At 36.7% G+C, this 24,724-nt stretch overlaps 1 protein-coding gene across 24 annotated transcripts in view; it reads right to left on the bottom strand.

Moving 5' to 3' along the window:
* The window catches only part of nrxn3b (neurexin 3b), a 431,860-nt gene that overhangs the window by 322,984 nt on the left and 84,152 nt on the right, over positions 1-24,724 (bottom strand). For 16 of the 24 annotated variants that reach the window (XR_016145978.1, XR_016145977.1, XM_089118444.1 and 13 more), the window contains exons 5-7: positions 13,084-13,385; positions 2,759-2,782; positions 1,354-1,515 (exon numbers count right to left, since the gene is read on the bottom strand). Coding sequence is in view for 22 of the 24 variants with exons in the window: in XM_089118444.1 (XP_088974570.1) it covers positions 1,354-1,515; positions 2,759-2,782; positions 13,084-13,385 (488 nt within the window). In the remaining 2 variants the exon portion in view is untranslated. The remainder of the gene's footprint in view (positions 1-1,353; positions 1,516-2,758; positions 2,783-13,083; positions 13,386-24,724) is intronic. The other 8 variants (XM_089118441.1, XM_089118440.1, XM_089118435.1 and 5 more) reach the window with 1 other exon arrangement.

A 24,724-nucleotide genomic window follows, 5' to 3' on the forward strand; every position in this document is an offset into this window, starting at 1 on the left:
TGAAACCCGAACAAGAAGAGTGTTTGTTAAACATTTTGAATGGAGGTGATGTTGTGGGCCTAGGCCTACTCCCGATAGGTTTTGGCAAAAGTTTAATTTATCAACTATTACTGATCGTCAGCGAGAAACTGGGCAGGCCAAAGGCCGGCAAGGCGATAGTTGTAATTGTGTCCCCCTTGGTTGCACTCATTGAGGATCAGATTAAAGAGACAGCAAATCTCGGTCAGCCATGTTCACTCCGGTGGTTTTCGCTCGATGGTTTTGTTTTGGCAACATACGTGTGTTTACAGTGGAAGTTCGATGCGGCTGAGCTGGCGAATAACACGTCCTAACCAAACGTTATGTGATTGGCTTACGGGTAACCAATGATTTTATGCTTCAGACAAGCACATGAAAAAGCAACAACAACAACAAAAAAAACTTTTCAATTATGCCATTCCAGACTCTGTCTACAAAGCAAAGCAAAGTAGAGTTTGGTAATAACCAGGCTAGCTTAACCGTATCAAATGTCTTACATACAAAACATTTTTCTGCAGTATGTTAATGGAGTTTCTTTGTGTGTGCTGCGCTCATTTACTTCAATTTCTCCTGCGCAAGCCTCAAAATTACCAAATTAATCACAATTAATGTTTTCTGAAAAGCCCCCAAATGAAGACAATTCAAAGACATTGCATTATTGTGGCAGAGGAAAGGATTGAACAGACTTTACAAAAGTGGCTTTAGAAATCAATTGATTTTTTTTTTCTTGTTTCTTTCTTTCACTGAAAATAAGCCAATAACCTGCCTGCAGTCGATAGAAATCAATTTTTATGTCAAGTTTGTCAGTCTGTTGACTTATTAAGGCTGTAATACATTACATGATCTTTACCCAAATGTTTACCCATACCTTTACCCATATGCAGTCTTGGACAACTTGGCGCTATGTGCCTGAAAGTCAGCACTGAGTCAGCTGGCCAATCAGAGCACTATAATATACTATTCTAGAACACCCGATAACAAAAATAATGATTAATTTTTAAATAGCATTATGACCATTTTAATATGTTGAACTACCTGTGGTTAGACTGTTAGAGCACCTTTTTGAACTTGACAAAACCTGACATTTCCAAAAAACACATTGAGACCTGTTGCTTAAAAGTGAGGTCAGTTCTGCTGAAGCATAATTTGCATGAAGATGAAATTTTCTAATCTAATGCAAACCATTTTAAGCATTACGTGTGTACAAAAACAGGGACTCTGAATCAAATTAAAGGCAATCTCCTCCCAAAGGCTTTTTTCGTGATGCCAATTATACAGTGTGCATGTGTGTGTTCCTGCGTGCACTCACAATTATGCACATCTTATAGGACCCACCTCTTTCAGGCAACCCATGAAATTATTGCTGACGGGAGATCCAGGCAGGTCGGCGGTGCTTGGGCTTCCCCCCACATAGAAGAAATCATCTGAGCCCAGCATAGTGTAATCCTCCTGTGTGTATCCTGTGGTGGTCAGTATACCATCCACTGATATAGTAACCTGTGAAACGATGACAATATAGAAAGACAACAAATTAGACACCCATTTGAAGATGTGCTTTTAACCTGAGCGATAACCTTTCTTTTTCGGATTTGCCCTCATTACGTGCTGCTTACTGTTAACACTCTGGTCCATTGGTCTGGTTAAGCTTTATTGGTGATAGTTTAGTATAGGTTCACGGGACAGGTAAAGAAAATATTGCTGATGAATATTTTCTTCATCTTTTGATGGGTTAAGAAAAATGAATTCTTATCTGGTTTGGAATATTACTAATTAGGGTTAGTAAATGTTAAAACCAAGGACAAATTACTTGTACTTGTTTTACTTTTAGGAGGGGGTAAACTACTTTATATTACAAGTTCAATCATACACATAAACAGACATTCAGACACATACTGAAACTTGAAAACGCATGCATTAAAGGAAGACATTAACCACTGGGAAAATCAAATGTTTGATCCTTTTTCAAGAGGTCATTCTGAATAAACATGAGAAATGATTCATTGGTTCAGTGGAAAGGGGGAGGAGCTAAGCTACAACAGCCAATTAGCAAGCACCCATGCAGAACTTTAAATAAAAAAAGCAGCAGGAAAGCCAGGCAACAAGACACACGGCACAGAAAACAACGTGCAGAATACACACGCGGGGGGGACTTGGGTGGAAGTGGAGTGAAAAACTAAATGTAGTGTTAGTTGTTGTGAGAGATGAGGCTGGATGAAACGGTGGAGATGAGGACATGCCATGACTGGTGTTGGACGTATCAACTGCCAGAGTTCCCAGAGTTCTTAGGTTTCTCTTGAGTGTTCGTTTATTTTTGGGAGGCTCTGCAGGGTGGAAATCTCCCTTCTGGACATTCTTGGAAATCCTCTGTCAGTTATTGCCGACCATCCTCGCAAAAAATGTGGAGGCTTGGTGAGAAAAAAAAAACACTTTACTAGTTCCTGTGAGAGTCCCAGTGAGGATGTGAATCTCTACGTAACATTAACGTGAGGACGTAAAAGCCAGCCTGATAAATAAAACAAACAAAAACAACAAAACTGTAAAAGAAGGGAGGGAAGTTTGAGAGGGGGTAAAGGGGGGGGAAATGTGAAAAGTCCTGGTAATACAAACCCATTTCCTCATTTTTTGAAAAGAGTGTCTAGAATGAAACTCAAAGAAAAAAGAAAGAAAGGGAGAGGGACACACGGCAAACCAAAAAAAGGACAATAAGAATGATATCTACCAGACAATGTAGTTTGTTTACCATAGCGTGTCCAATGCCTGAGTGCTTTCAGGAAGAAGGGGGAAGAAAGGAAATCAAAACAATAGTGAACAAAACGGTTGTTAATAAATGGACGAAATTAAAAGAGAAAGAAATTAATGATGAAGATTCAGGGTGTTAGTACATTAGTTTGGTTAGAAACAGGTTAGTAATAAAAAAAATGATCCCATGAATGAATATTGTTAGTCTCAAAAACTCTTTTCCCAACATGTGAGAAACAGGAAGGGAAAGATAGAAAAGAGGATGAGTATAATAGCTGTTATTCGTGTTATTTATAGTGGGGACATGTGACCAATAGACCAATAGACATGGGTCCCAATTGTTGACAATATGACTAATCGTCAAAGGACCGGCTTGACAATTATTTAGGTAGATTGTTGACTAGATTTCAGTGGCAGAGCTTTAAGCATGCTGGTGGTTTGCCTTTATGTGTTTAGCAAGATAAAAGACTCTCTACACCTTTAGTCTTGCATGCCATTGCACCATAGGGTTGTTGAGCGTTACATCATGATTGTTACCTTTTCAAGCTGGTATGTTAAAAATAGTTTATCTGTTGAAAATGCAACTCCAGAATTTCTCTAATGTGAACACCCCTTAAAAACCTCATCAGCGCCTAGTAAATTTAGAAAATATACAGTGTTTTTTATTTTTTTTTTGTGGCTCACTGTATTTTATAGTTTCAGCAGCTGAAATAGAGATAACGTTCATCAAAATAAATATTCTGTAGTCCTCAAATTAATTTGAGTCCTCAAAGTGATCTGTAAAAATGATTGCTTCAAAACACAGCAACTCTGTGTGGTATTGAGATTGAAAAAACAATTCAAATCATAGATATTTATCTTTATATTACTTTTTTAACTGTTGATTAAAATGGTACATTTGATATTACATTGTGGGTGTGGAAATGAATAGAAAAAAATGTAGGCCACTTTTAACTGGTAACATAAGACATTTGGCATTATCAGGACCCACAAATATTCATTACATTATATTCAAAATTATATATAGTAGTTTAATGTAGCACTGGCACTGAAGCACATAAATATTGTTGATTGCAGTTTTGTATTGTGATGACAGAGTGATTCATAAACTGGCCAATTTAATTTGTGGTAGTATGATGGCGCACATTTCTTGAATTTCACAGATAAGTTATAGTGAATTCAGGTTTTTTTTTATTTTTTTTTTATAAATAATAAGTACAGAATTTGTATATTTACATATTTTAATTATTAGGTGGTTTGCAGTCACGTGATTGTGTTGACACGCGGAACGCAGATGGAGGGCAAGGAGTGAAGAGCGCAATGGACGAGATTGAGGAAAATCCGTACTGTACTACTTTAGACGCTATTACAAGAGAAATATATAAACAGAAAATCGAAACATATGTTGGACGTGATCCTTACGTTATGAAGAGGACCGATTTTCAACTGAATTGAGAGATTTGCCTGCCAACGAGGCTGTAAATATCAGCAACTAACTCGTCTTACAGACATACTTTGACTTTACAAAGTTCGGAAACTGGTACGTTACACAAACAGCCACATAGTGTATTTAAACACCTGAATAATGTAATTATAAGCCACATAAATAATGTATTAACTCACATTTGACGGAGTGATCACTGCACACACACACACAGGCATTTTCCCAATCGGCTCTTCCCGACCGCAGACGTAGGTTTACAAGGCATTTTTCCTGGTGTTTTTCTGTCAATTTCTTGTATTTTCCCCCCTTATGAACAACAACTAAAAGTGTCACACGATAAAAACTCCTCGTGGTTTGATCGATTTGAGCAACCGTAAACGACGCAAAACATAGGCATTTTGAGTGTGTTATAGTGCTTCCTAAATATAGAAATCACTTCCTGCCCTCCATCTGCGTTTCGCGCCATGGCAACGCAGTTGCGTGACGTCACGTGAAAACAAGCTATTTGTTAAATTGATTGAGTTCTTAATAAGGTCTTTAAAAATAGACCTTTTAAAACCTATTATAAAGTAAATTTATTCACTGGCTCCAGCAAGCTCTATTTTCTAAAGGTTTAGTCTATCCCTGACAATACTTTTTTTAAACCGTAACAGGCATTATTAAATTATTAGTCTACAATCTAAATATCATTCATGACCTAAGGCTTCACAATTATGAGACATAAAACCAGAATGTCTGTGCACCCCCCAACTGTCCCCACCATTCTTTAAAACAGTGATGAAAGAGAGAGAGACAGAGAAAGAGAGAGAGAGCTCCTTCAGTCTATCAGCTCGTACACTCGTCTGAAAACATCACATGAGGGATGTACTATATCTTTTACCAGTCTGAACAAAGTAGTGACATGAAAAAAAAGCACTTACTTGTCAAGCCCTCATATTTTCACTCCATATAAATCTGCCTCACCTGCCAGTGAAGTTTAAGGTCAGCCAAACAAATCAAGCATGGTCTCACTGAAGACTCGCACTGAATCCATGAACATACGGCTGGCCAGCAAATACAAACACTCTTACTGCTGCTAATTAATCGAAGGCTTCGTGTACACGAGAAACACTACCCAGATAGCATGGTAACATTGATACAATGTTGAGTTTTGATCCAAACCAACATTTTGGTTGAGGTTGACATTTAAATGTTTAAGGATTAGCATTGAAATGTAGATGAAAGCCAACAGCACACATGGGTGGCAAACACAGTTACACTGACCTAACAGTGATTTGTGGCAAACCACAACGGGGTTTTTCAACCGCTTTACCTGATTTGCTCTAATCCACAGGGGGCTTGGTTTAGGGGAGGGCCTTCATGATTTTAGCAAGTCTGTTGAAACACATTAGGCTTGTTCGACGTGAACCGGCGCTGCACAGACCGATCGGTTTATGACATCAAAGCACCGAGAGAGTGATGAGAGAGCTGACGGTTCGTATGCTTTTGAATGGCTCTCGCAGAACTTTGATGTCATAAACTGATCGATCTGGGGCGTGTTTACCTAAAAGCATCGTTAGCCAATTATGGTCGCAAGTTCCATCGTTATTAACATAGTTCAACAAGTCAGTGTTTCCCAAAACCATCGTTCCAACGAATATTTGCAAACAGCAATTCGCAAACAGAAGTTGTGTGTTTGGAACGACAGCTCTCGACCTGTGCTTAGAAGCAGAGTTTCTTGTTTTTATAACATATGGACTGAATAAATCCGTATCTCGAGCAAAATAGATCAATAGATTTAAAGCACCGTTTTTTTAAGAGTGCGCATGTGTGAACGTGCTCTACTATGTAAGAACGAGCCAATGATTGAATCTGGAAATAAAGTAAATAAGTAAGAAAAATATTTTCTTAGTTATTTGAGTCCATTGACATGTCCGTAATTTAGAGCAAAACATCTAGCATTAATTTAATTTCAAACAGATTCATTAAAAGTAGTTATTACTGCACCACCTGTTTGACATAATTAACCAACGTGGTTGAACTACCAATTTGCGACAACATGGTTTCGGGGACACAGTCATGACTAGCTAGTTGATTTCTTTAACAATGCATCATACTCTGAAGCAGCGAGTTACATCGTTGTACGGGAAACACACCCCTGTGCAGTGCCGGTTCAAGTCCAACAAGCCTATTTATTGAAGTTTGAAATTGGCCACTGATTGGTAAACGCCCATTTGGTTTTGGATGTGCACTTCTCAGTTGTCTAATTGATGCTTTCTCATTAGAGAGAAAACACATGTGCATCCTATACAGAAGTCTTGGTTGCTGAAGCACCAGACATACTTACATGACTTCTCCAGCACAGTTTCAATGGTGCATCTACCTTATTTCTCGCTCCTTCGTTTTGCATGCTTATTTGTATTACTGACGGTAATTATATACATTAAAATGTTATGAAAGAGTTTGAATAAAGCATCTATTTTTCTACATTCTTAAAAAATGCATCTTGCTTTAGTAAAGTTTATTAGGAATTTCCTGAATAAAGTTCATTTAACAGATTTCTTGAAGTGCAGGAGACATGAACATGAGCAAGCAGGTTACTCAGCAAACATAGCCCATGTCTTAATCCATCAGTTGCAGAGCACATTGCTAATTTAGTAGTAAAGGCAGATAAAGATGGACAATAACATTTAACATGCTGACATTGACTATACACTGAGTTGTTGTCGACAGCATAATCACCTGACCAGGGACTTATCACTGCTTATTCAGGTAATCATTTATATTCATGAATCCGTATTAAATTTGAGAAATGTAACTGATTTCCATTCAGTTTAGCTTGTTTCCACTGAAACAAAATCACAATAAAACATCTTGTGTTTATTGAGAAAGTGACCAGATGGCTATTTTGTGATATTTAAAGAGATTAAGGTCTACATAAGCTGAATCTGAAGCTTCAAAGGGATAGTTCAGTCTGAAAGGTAAATCCTGACATCATTTATTCCCCTCAAGTTGTTCCAAACCTGTACGAATTTCTTTCTTCTGCTGAACACAAAAGAAGATACACTGAAGACTGTTGGTAACCAGACAGTTGATGGTAGCCATTGACTTCCATGTTTTTTTGTTTTTTTTTTCCTACTATGGAACTCAATAACCTGAATGACAACATTCTTTAAAATAGCATCTTTAATATTTAACAGAATTAAGTCATACAGGTTTGGAACAACTTGAGGTTTAGTAAATGATGAATAGAATTTAAAAAGAATAAAATGTTTTGTGCTGAACTATCCTTTGAAAGAAATGCTCATTGAAAAAAACCTCAGCTCTTTTATTCAACAATATAAACTTGTTACTTGAATGCTATGTAGTTTCACAGAAAATGAACTGAGAAATAGGCCTCGTTTACACTGCAGGTCTTCATGCCCAATTCTGATTTGTTGCCTATATCCAATTTTTTTGACCGTCCGGTCAAAAAAAGGACTGGTGGGAACATAGCCTACAACACAATCTCATGAAAGTGAGTGTCTATAGCAATTTTTTTTTTTTTTATCGTGCCATTTTTTTGCCAAAAATAGTTTTGTTTGCAGATATGCACTGTAAACATGTGTATTAAATACCATAAAGTGAGTATCATACATGCAAAAACAATTTTTGGCGTAAATGGCACGTGAAAAAAATGCACTTTCATGACATTTGGGCTTTAACGAGGAGCAGTGGGTCCAAAATTTTAGGATGAGCAAGACAAGCTTTGATATGTTGTCCACATTCCTCTCCTATACAAAGACACAATGTTTCGTCGGGCCATCCGTCCCTTTGCAGATGCGCGTCGGGGTTTCTCTCGTCATTAAACCACGGAGAAGTAGCCTAATGCCTCAGAAAATCTGATCTGCCTTTTAACATGACAGTCGCATTGGCACATATCTGATTTATTTCGACATATGAACGAGGCCTGAAACCGATCTCGAAATATCTGAATGCATGTATTTTTTTTCCTGTTTTCACTGTCATAGAACACATCCGATCTATGTCGCATATGAGTAAAAAATCCGAATTGGGTCACATTTCACTCACAGTGTAAATGAGGCCATAGTTAATGGCTAAAGCCCAGAGGTGTTTGTTCCTCTTCATGAAGACTAGCTCCAGCACACCTGGCTGGGTGTTTTCATTGATCTAATGACCATGATTAGCTGCCTCAGGTGTGTTTAATTAGGACTGGAGATACAACCGGACACCCCCGCCATGGTTCTTTCTTCTGATATTGAAACATTAAAGGGTTAGTTCACCCAAAAATGAAAATTAAGTCATTAATTACTCACCCCCATGCTGTAACAACCCCGTAAGACCTTCGTTCATCTTCGGAACACAAATAAAGATATTTTTGATTAAATTTGAGAGCTGTATAACTACCACATTGGCTCCTAAGGGACTGCCTCTTGACGGCCCAGAAAGTCAATGAAGAAAATGTTTAAATATCCCAAATGACTACCGTGCCTCAACTATATGTTTATCAAGCGACGCGAATACTTTTTGTGCGAAAAAACAAACAAAAATAACGAGTTTATTCGACTATTTCTTTTCTTCCTTGTAGGCCAGAAACGATATTTGCTTAGATTTCCACGACGCATGCGCGAGAATTGCGATCTGAAGTAGTGTGTAAGCAGATAGCAATTCTCGCGCATGCGTCGTGGAAATCTAAGCAAATCTCGTTTCTGGCCTACAAGGAAGAAAAGAAATAGTCGAATAAACTCGTTATTTTTGTTTGTTTTTTCGCACAAAAAGTATTCGCGTCGCTTGATAAACATATAGTTGAGCCACGGTAGTCACTTGGGATATTTAAACATTTTCTTCATTGACTTTCTGGGCCGTCAAGAGGCAGTCCCTTAGGAGCCAATGTAGTACAGCTCTCAAATTTAATCAAAAATATCTTCATTTGTGTTCCGAAGACGAACGAAGGTCTTACGGGGTTGGTACAGCATGGGGGTGAGTAATTAATGACTTAATTTTCATTTTTGGGTGAACTAACCCTTTAAGGGCCAGTTGTTCAAAATATTTAATCTTGATCAAAATGATCCGGATTTGGAAATCCCATTTTTTCCTATCCAGGATCAGGTTATCCGTCTTACTTTTATGCCAGTTTTTCAAAGCAACATTGGACTGGATCACCCTGATCCAGATACACAGTTTTCAAGATTACCAAATCAGCGCTCTGAATGGGACAACATATCACAATGTGGGCTAACAGCTGTGTAAAGAACAGGTAGAAGAGCCAACATGGGGTCACTGTAAGTATTTCTTATTTTGAGACAAAACACAAATGGGGACGCGATAATTTTTAGTTCATTTTTACTTTACTAAACTGAATAGCTTAATTGTTAGCCTATGTCTACTTTATCACTGTCACAACAGTTACACAAGTCAAGTGCAAAATATGTGACAGTCACTCGTTTCAGTCTTTTGTCTCACACTCCCGTCACACTACACAATACTTGTTCCCTCATCTAGAGAGAACCGACGTTACGTTAGGTAACCGATTCGTTTCCCAGTTAATTAGTATCAGTCTGTAACTTAGACAACAGTTTCACAGCCTGTTCACTGACAACACCTGCTCAGAACAAGTAGTCTAGGCCTAGTCATATTTTCTTTATTACACGAATCACGATGACTGACATATTGTCACATTATAAACTCTCTCCAAATAGGCTTAATAATTTTATTAGCATTAGATAAATTAAAGTGTATTGCATAGTCGATTTTATGGGTCACTTTTAAAATCATGTCATATTTTATAATTATATCCTGGCCAAGGATGCATTAATTATTGCTTCTGTCTTTCAAAGATGTCAGGAAAAAAAATAAAAAATATATATATAAAAAAGCTCATTCACCCTGAGAGGAAAGCCCCCTAAAAAGGCCAGTTTAGGGGATAATTTGCTGATCTTTTTGCAAAAAATAAATAAATAAATAAATAAATTAATTAAAATATATATATATATATATATATATATATATATATATATATATATATATACAGTATATGTGTGTATATATATATATATATATATATATATATATATATATATATATATATTCAAATGTAAAAAAATATATAATGGAAATTCAAATACAGCTACTGTGACTGATACTGAATATGTAATGCAAATGTAAAATATAATGGAAATGCAAATTGTTGGATAATTATAAACATGGTATTTTGCTTGTTTATGCCTTCAGTGCAGTGCAGAAAATGATAAGGTCTAAATGTAACTGGCCCCTCTAACAGTACAACCCCCCCCCCCCCCCCCCCCCCCGTTGAAATGGTCTAGAACCGCCACTGCCTTCTTTCCCTTTTGAACAACCCATTTTCAAGATTTGATCCAATCCGATAACCAAAATCCGATCAGCTTACCTTTCAACAACTGGCCCTAATAGATTTTAGCTAAATAAACAGAATTTAACAATACTATAATTATAGTTAAAATACATTGTTCAGCAGCTTTTTTTTTAAAAGTCACTCACATTGTGTTTAGTATATTAAAATTCTTGATTGTGATTATGGCATGACAACTGCATGACTTGTTCTTAAGTAACACCATGCTTTCTTTTTCAGATTTCAGAGAACACAAATGAAAAGAGGCATGATGTAAGACACATTTTTAAAAACCTGAACTGCTGAACCATCTGTGGTACTGACATCAGACTTCTGAAGCCAATTTAATTTTTAAAGGTGGAAATGTTTTTCTCCTATTTCTTTCCTTTCTGGAAAGGTGTCATTTATATTTTAAAAGGTTTTCCCCAAACTTTGAAATGATCAGGAATCTGCTGACGCACCATTGAAGAGTAATTGCAATATTAATGTTGTTTCAACATTACCTTGATACATCAGATGCCAATATTGTTTGACTTTGCTTTTCAGTTGTATTTTCAGTGTTTCAACAAAAGTGATTTAGAATCAACATCATAGTGTCACGTTGATTCAACAATATTACTATTGTTTATTTTTGTTAATTTCCAAATTGATTCAATCGCATCAATGATGTAGAATCAATCATAGTGTAATGTTGATTCAATAGCATTAGCTACCATTGATTTTTTTTGTTCACCATTGTTTCAACATTAACTAAGGGTGCAAACGTGGTGTTGATAAAATATCACTTTGTAATGTTGAATCAATACTATTTACAATTGATTTTTGGTTGAAATCTCAACATTGCTTCACCATTAACTGAGGGTACAAGAGTGATACTAAAGCAACATCACTTTGTAATGTTAATTCAATGCAATTTGCGTTGACGCATCAACACTGACTCAACATTGTTTCAATGATTACATGCATGTTATCTGGGTAGGGGCTTCATTTATAAAACCCACATACTATCCAATTCCATTGACAATTCCATGGATTTCAAGACAGAAATAAATTAGAGTAAGAAAGGCTATATATTTTTCAAAGGAAAACTTACAATGTTTAGTTAACTAGTGCAAAATTCCCATGCAAAATAATGCGGTGTGCCCGTATGTTTTTAGCAATTGTTGGTTTGGTGTGTTTGAGTGCTCAAATGAATAAGCGCGATGATTCAGGGAGCAAATCTGCTTTCTTTGTCCCTCTGTCTCTGGTCCTGTCGTCCCTCTGTCTCTGGGAGTGGCCAGCGGCTAGAGCGGCAAAAGCCAATGTGTGCTTCTTTTAGCGATATATTTAGTGATATCTTTTGCATTTCTAATCCAAACAACGTCAAACTCGGCACTGCACTTACTCGTGCCCGTAGCAAGACACTTGTGAAGTTTGAGATCCATCGGACTACGGTTCGAGAGATATGCGATTAACAGACACACAGACAGACAGATGTTCCTGTAATTTATAGATAGATAAAAATATTAAATGTTAACATAATAATTCTAGTATTATTAGAGGTCGCATTAGAGTGCGGCAAATATTACGGCAAATATTTTGCAGAAGTGGATAGCATAAAAAATGAGCATGTATTACATTGTGTCCTAACCGGCTAGATGAAATAACTGAAACTAAAAGCTCTTTTTTAAGTTGATTTCAAATTGAAATTATTGGTAACACTTTACAATAAGGTTCATTAGTTAACAATAGTTAATGTATTAACTAACATGAACTAACCATGAGCAATACATTTGTAACAGTATTTGTTGATGTTAGTTAATAAAAATAAAGCTGTTCATTGTTTGTTCATGTTAGTTCACAGCACATTAACTAATGCTAACAAGATTTTAATAAAGTATTAGTAAATATTAAAATGAACGTTTACAAAGATTAATAAATGCTGTATAATTGCTGTTCATCATTAGTTCATGCTAACTAATGTAGTTAACTAATGTTAACTAATGAACCTTATTGTAAAGTGTTACCAAACAATGGTATGTTCACATTTAAAACGATTAGGTGCATCTTTATAAATGAGGCCCGTAGTCTCTTGAGTGAATAAATGCATTAAGGATTCACTGCGAAGCTGTTGTAGCTGCGTACCAGATGCAAATGTCTTGAAAATAACTGTCGACCACTGCCTACAGAGTTTCGAGTTGATGCAGTCTCTAAGCTAAAACTTTGAAGGTTTGCTGACACTTGTAGAGCTTCGGAGCATAGACTGAAAGGACTTGAAGTCAAGCTTAGAAGTTTAGAAGCCCTTAAGAGTAAACCACGTCAAGTAACAGAGATAGAAGACTTCAAGATTTGAAAACAGAGGAAGAAAATAAGAACATACCCATCCATTATTAGAAAACAAGTTAACAACTTACAATGCAATGTCTTAATTAAGTAATTCCAATAGTATTATCTGATTTCAAAGTATATGCTACATAAATACATGTGAGCTAAAGCATGAACTAGTTCTCCATCTATCTGTGAGTAGTCTCTAGAGCGGCTGTGGTCTCGTGATTACCTGTCTCAGGTTGCGTGTCACTTTGATGTCATGCCAGGCGTTGTCATTGAACTTTCCATTGACAGGCTCAACGATCGCCTCGAAGGCCCCGGAGCCCAGGTTGATGACCAGGGAAACGGCGCCGTCCTTCAGTGCTAGGTTCACGTAGTCCGCTGACTTGCCCGTGTGGAGGATGAGACCGTTGCGCTGCCAGGTTTTGAAGGACAGAGTGATCTCATCACTGCTACTCTGGATGGGATTCTGAGACAAGTCATAGCAGAAGTATTCCGAACCCCGGAACGTCGCCACATTCTCCTCACGAGCTGAAAACAAGAGAGACAAAACAAACACATTTATTTGTTTTTAATAATTCAATGTTGATTGGGCACATACCAAGTTAACAGGGATCTTTTCAGGAGGTGGAACAGTCATCAAATTAGTCTTTCAGAAAAACATAAACTATCATAAAAGATGTGATAATATACAATAGGGATGCACCGATATGAACATTTTGGCTGATAACCAATAATTATTTATACTTGAAAGTCGATAACTGATATATTGGCCGATCAATCTAAATCCAAGTTTTTAAAATTTGTGAGAGTCTGATTAAAAAACAAAAATCTCACCATTAACAGCCACGACCCAAGCACACAATTATAATGTTTCCATTATAATTTTAAGCCTATATGCACGTTGAACTTAACTGTATTTTCCTTTATTAAAGTAATTCCAATCATAATCATATGGTCATAATCCATTATTTATCGGCTTATATCGGCCAAATTTTCCGATATATAAGTAAAGTAAACAACTTCCTTACTTGAGTGAAAGTACAGATACTACTGGTCAAATAGTACACTTTTACAAGTAAAAGTAGTAAAGACCGTTTTTTTATAAAGTAAAACTTCAGAAGTACTTGTTTTTAAAAGTACTGTACTTGAGTATCAAAAGTACAAAGTAAATGTCAATGGATTGTTATATTATTGTTGCATTATTACAGGACTTTATGACTCTGAAGCAACCAGTGAATACATTGACCAGTTTGTAAAAACGTCACAAAACCTATAGAAATTAAACAACTGAATATATAAAAAAGACAACCATAATCATCTTCGTTTTTTCTTTATTTAACACTCCTACCACCCCAACAAAAGAAGTACACATCTATGTGTATCCATTCATGCGCATTTGAATCAAATGGTCTGTAAATACAAAAAAATAAAAATAAAAATAAAAATAAAATAAAAATAGCTATACAACTGCCCAACAGAAATACTGCTTTAACAAACAGCACAACAGAAATAATTATTTGCCATGAAAACAAAACTTTCAAAACATTACTTGTAACAACAATATGGTCTCTCACAGATCACTAGTAAAGAGAAATCGTACTAAATCATCAAACTTCACGACACATGACCCTACACGTCACTGAGTCTGTCAGCCACAAATAAATAAATAAATAAATAAATTTTAAAAAATTAAAAAATCAGTTTTAGAGATGGAAAAACATCACTACTTTCTACTCAAGGACTTTGACAAAAATGTAGTGGTGTAAAAAGTACGATATTTGTCTTTCAAATGTAGTGAAGTTAAAGTAGCAAGTTTCCAGAAAAAATAATACTCAAGTAAAGTACAGATACTCAAAAAGTGTACTTGAGTACAGTACTCAAGTAAATGTACATCGTACATAATAATGATTACAGTAACAATAAACATTACAATCGGTCATTCTAAGAAAGTTTTGTCAGAGTTAAAACCAGGATTTCCGTGAAGTGTGTTTCTGAGGTGGAGGTGGAAGAGTGGGATTGTGGGAGCTTTGTCAGAGAGCTAAAGTGAAGCAGCAGACCATGAACGTTGGCGTTGGCGAACCCTACCAAAGACCCTTCGCTTTCACCTCACATCTTGCCTGAATTAAGGAATCAGAGAGTGTTGCATTGATGTGTTTGATGTAACCCTTTAAGAGACACTACATTTCCTACATTCTTTTCTCCAAATGTCTTCCTGATGGGTCCTCAAGTGCTTTTTCATGATTCGAGTCCTTGTGCCTCTTGGCAGAAGAGGCTTATTTCCGTATCCAACATTTGAAGTGTGACATTGCTATTTGCAAATTAGCCTGCAGTAAAGGAAGAACAATGGTGAATGTCTTCATAAATCTGCGAGGGCTTGTTTCTTTCATGCTAACTGTTCTCTTCCCCTAGAATTTCAGCTTGCCAAAGGATGTATCAGAACTCACTGTCAGCTCCCCTCTGAGCAAATTACAGAGACAGAAAGGAAAAGGAGGAGAGAGAACAAGTGAAAACAGGATGGGAAGAAAGCAGAGGAGTACGAGATGGCTGTGGGAGTGACAGAGGGAGAGAAAGGGAAAAGAAATGGGAAGCTTAAGATAAAACTGCGATGGAGAGGGCATGAGAAGGTTATTGTGAAGGAGGTTTTTAGCCATGATACAATGAACGCCTAGCAAATCACGCTCAGGGAGCAATTAAATCATAGATTTTAAATTCAGATTGGATGTCACCACAAATTTGTATTGTGCCTGAGGGGGCTTTTACACTGGGCTGGTTTGTTCCCGGCGCCCCCCGCAGCGTGGTCTGGTCTCGCACTCAACTTGATTTTGTCGAACCCTGGTATACCCATATTACAGCATCGCAAACGTGCATGGCGCGTAATAGAAAACAGAACGCGGGTCAATATATTGTGTTTTTTTATTAATTTGCTGCTATTATGTGCTGCTGTATAGAGAACAATACAGGTTTACTGTGCGTGTCACATAAGGTGACTTCTGCTGCTTGCAAACGGACTCTTTTGAGATTGCCCTCATTCCACGGCCAATACATGAATACACTGCAGACTCACTCTCGCTTGCATCCAAGGCAACACTATCAAGTGTTTTATTCAACTGAATACATCACAATAAGCTAAAACACATGCACTGGTCACTTTACTTCTTGAACAAGTGCGTACCCAAGTCCGTGTTGGTTTCACATTCATGCAAACCGCGGCACGGTTCGGGAGCAACCGAACTCAGGCCACCTCCTCCAGGTAGTCTCGGGTTCGGTACCCCAATGCACACCTGGGTCCCGTGACAACGTTCACATTAGCGATTTTTCATGCGAACCGTGCCCCAATCTGAACTAAACTGCCAGTGTGGAAGCCCCCAAAGAATACCTTTATACCTCTGTTAAAATCAATGTTAAAATCAAATTCAAACATTAAATAGACAGCTGCATAATTAGTGCCAATAAGTAGGCTAGTTAATTAGTTGGTAGTCACCACAGTCATTTAATATACAAAATAATACAAAGTGAAAAAACATGGCATTTTGGGGTTATGGACATGACGGTCACTATAAATACACAATACACTAACATGAACTGTTAATTAAACATGGAAACTGCTCCTGAATAGACTGAACATCATACTTGCATGTAAATCATTCCCAGGCCCAGCTAACACATGACGTACTGGTTATGGGATAAATTGGTACTTTTATTTCATTTACTTACAAATTTACAACTTTCTTTAGTGAAGTGATATACAGCATGTGCCGCTACATTTAACCGTGCAATTGAAGAGTGAGCGTTACAAATCAAGAATAACGTCTGACAGGACGTTCTTTTTTTTTTTTTTTTTTTTTAGGTGAGAGACTTTTTATTTCGTAACAAGTTATGACAATTACACTTACAACATCTTACAACATCTCATCTGTCTGCAGATACTAAATCGGGATTACACATTTTATTTCTCAACTATGTTCATTGAAGAGAACATGTTTACCAGGATTCTCACCAAGTCCGGCATTGTTTTTAATGTAATTGTGCTTGAATGTGTCCAATCAAGCCAAAGGATAAGTGACAGACAGCTCAATTCAGCATTTGCCCACCATCTGAGAATCGGCTTTCTGGGCGCGCGCTGCAAATGTGTGTGCATGCTTAGGTTCTCATTAGGGGTGTAACGATACACATATTCGTATTTAACCGTTTTTCGGTATGCATTTTCAAACAGAATGGTTTCGTAGGACCATTTTTCCTGCCGACCAAAATTTTGTTACTTCAAATGTAGGCGTGTCAAGCGCATTCATAATGAAAGAGACGTTGGCGTGACCACAACATTGCCCAACATCAAATGGCAAATGTAATGTAAGCGAAACGAAACTGAGTTACTCGTTATTGTGTGGTTGACGGACCTTTTATCAGTTTGGACCAATGCAGCGCGAGACGATCTTAATCAAGCAGCACGGTTACTACACAGCCAAATCCAGTAAAGAAAGCATGGTAACACTTTATAATAACATCACACCAATAATCATTAGTTAAGCATTAGTAAACAGTTAATTCGTCATTCATAAAGCATTAACAAACATTAATAAGCAGTTTATAAATACAGCAATAAATGTTTTTTTCTTGATTTATAAGCATATCTATAATGTGTTTAATAATTATATTTTCATACTTTGTTAATGATCAATTAATAATTTCTAAATAAAGTATAGCATTATTTACAAACCAGTTATTTAAGAGTTGTCAGTCGTTCATAAGATCACTTAGAAAGTGCAAGTAAATGTAGTAAATACAAGTAGTTATGAAGCATTTAGTGGTGGTCAGTTAACTATTGTGTAAGCTAATCCAAAGGGAGGACTATTCATGCCTTGTAAAGCATTTATAAAGGAGATTTAAAGGCTCGTCAATCTTGTAAACAGTAAAATGTAACACAACACAGTGATACAGAACATAGAAATATTTAACAGCCAATAAATCTCCTTTATGCATGAGTAGTCCTCACTTTAGATGAGCTCACAAACATAGTTAACTGACCACTACTAAATGCTTTATAACTACCCAAACTAACCCTGAATTACAACATAAATGCATGTTAACAAAGCATTTATTAACACACTCAGTAACCATCACTATATGTCTGAATAATAAGATCATATGAAAATCTTGAACCACGGACAACTCTTAAATAACTGGTTTATAAAAAATGCAATTCTTCATTTAGAAATGATAAATTGATCATTAATAAAGTATGAAAATACAATTATTAAACAAATTATAGATATGTTTTTAAATCAAGATGAAAGCATGTATAGCTGTATTTATAAACTGCTTATTAATGTCTATTACTGCTTTATGAATGATGAATTAACTGTTTACTCATGCTTAACTAATGATTATTAGCGTGCAGTTATTATAAAGTGTTACCGAAAGGATTTGAAGTAATGAAGTAATAACCACTGAAGTAATAACATTGCTGCAAGATCTAGTGAAAAACATTCACATTTCTCCGTTATTAACTGATTAAACCGTGACGTGGAAACCAGGATTTAACTATTAAGTGTCCACAGATCAGCAACATTCACTATGGATTTACTGTAGTAACACTGCTAACTGTAACCATGGAAGTTTGGCAGGAATAGTAGGCTATAATGTTTTCAAGTCGGTTTTATTTTGACTATTGCTGCCCTCAAATGTTAATCTGAACTAGGGTTGGATATCGTTTGAATTTGAACGATTCTGATTCCGATTCCGATTCCTTGTTTCGATTCCGGTTCCTAACAATTCTCGATTTCGATTCTTTTAAGAGGCAGGGTCAAAAAAGTTTAGCTAACCTTGCTAACCAACGGTCTTTCTGAAGGAAATACTCCTTCTGTCACAAATACTTGTCACAAATTTTGCATTTTGCCGAGATTTTATTAATTTTTAGAAAAGTGAAGCCACACTTTGGATCGCCGACATAAGCTACTCAAGCTACAGCATACTCGATTCTCGATACCAAACCCTAATCTGAACTAAAATAAAACTTTGTTTATAACTACTACACTATTACATTTCATTTTGTCCAAGGAGCAGTTTAGTTTTATGCTACTAAGAAAAGTCAAGTATAGCTCCATCATTGCTCAAAGTAAAAAAAAAAAAAAAAACATACCTTCTGATGTTAGTTTTAATAAAAATATAATTTAAAAAATGTTATCAAGGAAATTTCAAGCATTTCTATCCTCTTGCTGTATCGAAAACGATACAGCAAGTGTATCATTTTGACACAAGTGTATCTCATCGAAAAGAATCGTCAATATTGTGAACCGTTACACCCCTAGTTCTCACACTATTGAATTGGGTTCTTGTTTTCCCAAAATTTTGGAAACAGGGTATTATTAATTTTACGAAATTATTGCTGCATGGCAATAATTGCAGCAATATGCAAGGTTGCAGAGAATAAATATTAAAAGCAATAACTTATTGATTCGGAGGTGTTAAGGGAAATGAATACTCTTATATTTGCTCAGACTGCACTCAGAGATGCTAAACTAAATGCTCTGAATATTCTCATCAGGTAATGTTAGATTTCCCACACCTTTGATAGCTCAACCAGGTATCAGTAGCTTGCTGTTTTTTCCACAGCGGTCTCTCTTAACGTCTGATCCCGTGTGATCTCACAGGGTCTTTCGGAGGGACAGAGTCTCTCCAGCAATACTGTATCACAGTTACATCTCAACTCAGCCTTATCAGGGTCATCTTCAGAGGGCCTGATCCGATGTCACTCACTCTGAGAGCTCTTATACAAGTTATTTCCATTGAGACACGTCCGCACGCAGCTGAAGTGCCGGTGAGTGCATTAAGACTGCATAGGAATCATGGCTTATCATAGAAATGAATTTTAGACGATATATAATGCACTGAAATCTGAAACTGCATTTTGTCTCCTTGGTGCGTTCATACATTCATTTGCAAAGCATTCAGTTCCTTATATAAGGAACAAAATGTAACAGAATAGAGTATCGAAAATGTTTAAAAAAAATAGATTGTGTTCTTTTTTTAAAATTAGAAAAAGTAAATTAGTTCACAGCAAAAATGAACACTAACCAACAGTGACGTCAAACGAATATATAAACAGTATTTTCTTACATAAAAGCATTTTTTTTTTCAGTAAATCCTGTTAAATGTTGTAAAATTGTGGCAATATTTCACAGTACAGTGTGGAAAAGCAAATATTAGCTTTATTACCTGTTGAAATTAATGAATGCAATCGGCTTATTGATGCAGTAAATCAATGTTGAATTTCCTCACTGGCCAGAACAACACATTCCCAGAGCATTTGAAATAGAATAATGATCTGCTAAAGTGGAAGAGAAAGAAACAGTGCTTGCTTTGCATTCTGTTCATTTTACATTGATTGTCACTCGCTGGGGAAGTTTAATTTTCTCCACTGCTCCGTTTGCAGCTCAGTGTACCGAGCTTTGATTTTAAAATCCAATGGAGGCAATTAGCTACCTCATTTACATGTCCCTGATCCGCGTCAGCTCTGACATTTGGCTTGGAAGCACTAAAGCCATTCCTTGCACAGGGATGACCCTGCGACCACCAGGGAGAGCTCTTTCACCCTGATAAACCTCAAACATTGAGGCCAAATGAATTGTTTGTGTATTTGATTTGCGGCCAAGCGGAAAGTACACATGCTTTTAAGCTGTGAAGCTTAAAGGGTTAGTTCACCCAAAAATGTAAATTATGTCATTAATGACTGACCCTCATGTCGTTCCAAGCCCGTAAAACCTCCATTCATCTTCGGAACATAGTTTAAGATATTTTTGATTTAGTCTGAGAGCTTTCTGTCCCTCCATTGAAAATGTATGTACGGTACTGTCCAGAAAGCAAATCAAGACATCATCAAAGTAGTTCATGTGACAGCAGTGGGTTAGTTAGAATGTTTTGAAGCATCGAAAATACATTGGTTGATTAGATAATTGCATTAATGAGAAACTGAAAAGGTGTTCCTAATAAGGTGAGTGTATATACAAACACTACATGTGAGTAGTTTGAGACACAAGGAAGAATTCGTCACTTGTATTTCCATGGTAACATCAAGATATGTAGTTATTCAGCTATTAAACACAAGTTGAAATCTTAAGGCTTCAATAGACTACAAAATGTACATACCGTCCAAAAAGGGGTCACCGTTTGACGCTAGACACTACATGCGCTCTTTGTCTGGATGCGTTTTGAGTCTGTCGGAGGGTTATTTTCACACCCTTAATGCTGCTTCAGATTTAGTCATCTAGGAAGCAGGCCTGCTACTGGCTTGGGTAATGTGGCGTGAAGAATCCGCAGTGGCAGCAGCCAGCGGTGTAACGTGCCCCACCGTGCCTCCAAACTGCATCCAGCATTCTCCAACACAAATACTGCAGATATCAGTCTAAAAATAGAAGGCTAATTTCTGCACGACAATGCCGGTGCACAACTTAAGAGTGGTAAGCGATTCTGGAAGCCTCCTACATGCTGATGAATCAGGAGCGGAAAAGCGAGCTTAGAATCATTCATGTGCAGGAATGGTGTGCTGTGAATGAGAGTGGGCAGGTCTCAAGGGTGATGCTACACCAACCTGCCAGCTTATGCAGCCTTAGTAGGAAACAAGATGTGTAGAGGCAGAAAGAAATGTTGCTGGCTATGATTTGTTGAGTCAAATTCAACCGTAAACAAACTGGTAACATCTCTGGTGTTGTGTGGAGGGTTCAACTTGTGTGAGAATACGAGGCATTTGGGGTATGCATTTAAAATTACTTATATACCATGGTCTGGGTGAATACTCGATTCTGATTGGCTGCAGGGTGTCCGTTAAAAAGTGATAGAGGACACCTAGCAAAGTAGTTCTGGTGAAACTGCCTGTTTACCATTCGAAATTAATAAATAAATGTGCTGCATACAACAGCTGTGAGTAACCATAGCAACAGGCAGTCAAATGCTCTATCAAAACAAACATCTAACATTAGATATTATAGCCTAATATAACAATGAGCGACTTCGTTATGTCTTTTAACATTTATGGAGAATATGGCAACTTTGACGACTGGTATGCTGTAGGTCGACTCTCCGATGCTAGACTGGAGAGCCGTCAAATAATGTCGGTGACAGGCCATCGATGCGAGAGCAGTCTGCGGGCTTAACGTTACTGGGCTCCGTCTCTCCGTGAGAGACAAAGCTGGAGCAACGTATTGTCTGCATCAAGTGCCCATCATGGGCAGCAGTACCCAGCTTTTGTGGATCCTCCTTCAAAGGCCCCTATGTCTGACTGGCCGACTTTTTCAAATTGCACTATAAATGGAAACATTGAAATTAATTGTAAATAAAAAAGCTAGCAGGCAAATGACCCTCTCTTTGATCTGATTAATTCATTGCCCTCTATAAGCGCAAATCGCTGGATCGATTTTTTTTTTTATTGTTGTTTGAATAATTGTTTTATGTGTAATAAAAATATAACTATGCCTACCTTTGTGTTTCATGAAAAAAAAAAAAAAATGCATTTTTGAACCTGAAGGGTTCTACAAGCTGAGTGGACTATAAATATCTCCGGTTGCTAAATAAACCGTCAGGCAAGTTATTATTTGTAAAAACTAGATTTAGCCTAATTAAAATATAAACTAATGTTTTAAAAATGTTTTATTTGGCAAGTGACCATGGTACAAGCGGGTTAATACCATCTGAGGTGTTCATTGGCAGGTTTTAATGGACTTCGGTGGAGGCAACCGTCCTCCGCTGCACGTCAGCAGGTTCACACCTTGCCGTCGTCCATTAAAACCTGACAATGGACACCTCGTCGGGCATTAACCCTTATATACTCTATTAAAGCTGGTTGATGTTCTGTAGTTATAAAAAAATATGGTAACATTTAACAATAAGTTTTATTAGTTAACATTACTATTAATTATGAGCAATACATTTGTTACTGTATTAATCCATACTAATCCATGTTCATTGTTTGTTCATGTTAGTTCACAGTTCAATCACTAATGTTAACAAGATTTTAATAAAGTATTAGTAAATGTTGAAATTATTATTAACAAAGATAAATAAATGCAGCATCAATGCAGTTCATTATTAGTAATGTAGTTAATTAATGTTAACTAACAAACCATATTGTAAAGTGTTACCAAAATTATATATCAATATCTGGTTTCATTTTATAATGTACCACATTCGTAAATACTACCTAACAATAAGTAATTCATTTGTTAAAATATTTATGAATCTTTTTTTTTTTACGTTAATAAAAATTTAACAGTTAATCATTAGTTCATATTAACTCCAAATCAATATATAACTTTACCCAAACAGTGATTGGCGCTTAAGTGTAGGAAGCATATGTAAAGCATATTTAAAAAAAACAACAAAAAACAAACCTTTTATATTAAATAATTATTTTTCAGCAATATATCATTGCATCTGGTGTATTTTTTTTATACAAATAAACATATATTACATTCAAGGTAGACATTTTATCAGTGTATGCATTTTCTGGGAATCAAAATATGCTATACTGTTTGAGGTACAGGAATGCATGGTTGCATAGAAGGACCAAAATCTCTGTCTGTTTCTCACAAAAAATAAAAATAAATAAAAAATACCTATCAAGTGGCTTCAGAAGACTTTGTGGACAAGTCAAATGGATCACTTTTATGATACTTTAATGGTCCTTCTGTATTTTTCTTCAGTGCCCTAACTACACATTATTAGAAAAAGTATGGAAGCTTGTTTCTGCCACAGAATAAAAAACAAAAAAGGTAGTTCTGACATTTTACCTCACATTTCTGACATTTTATCTCAGAATTGCGTGATATAAAAGTCACAATTGCGTGTTATTAACTCGGAATTGCGAGATATACATAAACATATACATCTTTTAAAATGTTTTTTTTTTCTGTGGCAGAAACAAGCTTCCATAGAAAAGAGCAACAAGCACAATCTAAAAAATGTTCTTATTTTTGTGTTCCATGGATAAAACTAAAAGAAAGCCAAACCGTTTTGGTGAAATGATCGTTTAACATTGAAGAAAAATGCAGACTCAATTTAGACAGACACAATGTCAGAGAGATGCTCTTTATGGTGATGAGCTCTGATTTACTCTGATGTCATATAGCAGTGCTTCCGATCAGTGAGGCATTCTGGTCTGATAGCTCATCACCTCACTGTCATTTGGTTGGTTAGAGGCAGGGCGGCCCACCTGTCCAGCTGAGCTCAGCCATTCGACAGGTGTGGGGGGTGATGGTTTGCAGGGTGAATGATGAGCGTGCGTCTGACAGGGGAAGGGTGGGGGTCCCTGGAGTCTAATCCTATCGAAAGAGGCAGTAATGCAGAGAGCTGGGAGTCATGCAGGGACAGTCAAGCACTCTGTCAGACTGATAGCAAAGAAATTACCGATTTCAGGCTGTTAACACACTCAGTGGTGACCAATCTTCGAACAGGATAGTCTACAGTAGTAAAGCACTGAAACATGAACGTGTTGTAGAAGTAATTCATGCAAGAGATAAATCAGTAAGTCACTGTTACATAATTTAACATATTCAGATTTCAGTCCAAACCATAGCCTGCCCACTTAGAGTCACCGTAAAATATTAGTTAAGGTCAAGAGGGCTGATGATGCAAGCACATTCTGTGCACTCGTAAAATAAAACCAATGAAATGCTACTGTATTTCAGGCAGCAAAAGAAGTCCCTGCCTACTGCCAAAACTCCTTAGGCCCTATCACACACCCGGCGAAATGCAGCGGCAGGCGAGTCGCAAGTATTTTTTGATAGTTTCAGCCTGACGCAGTTATCATTTTCACATTCATGTTGTTTAAATAGCAAATCATTTTTTTTTCGCCCATGAGCATGTTGGTCTGAAAACGA

This window comes from Pimephales promelas, chromosome 13, assembly GCF_988280905.1.
Source record: "Pimephales promelas chromosome 13, fPimPro1.hap1.1, whole genome shotgun sequence".
In the NCBI taxonomy this organism is placed as follows: Eukaryota; Metazoa; Chordata; class Actinopteri; order Cypriniformes; family Leuciscidae; genus Pimephales; species Pimephales promelas.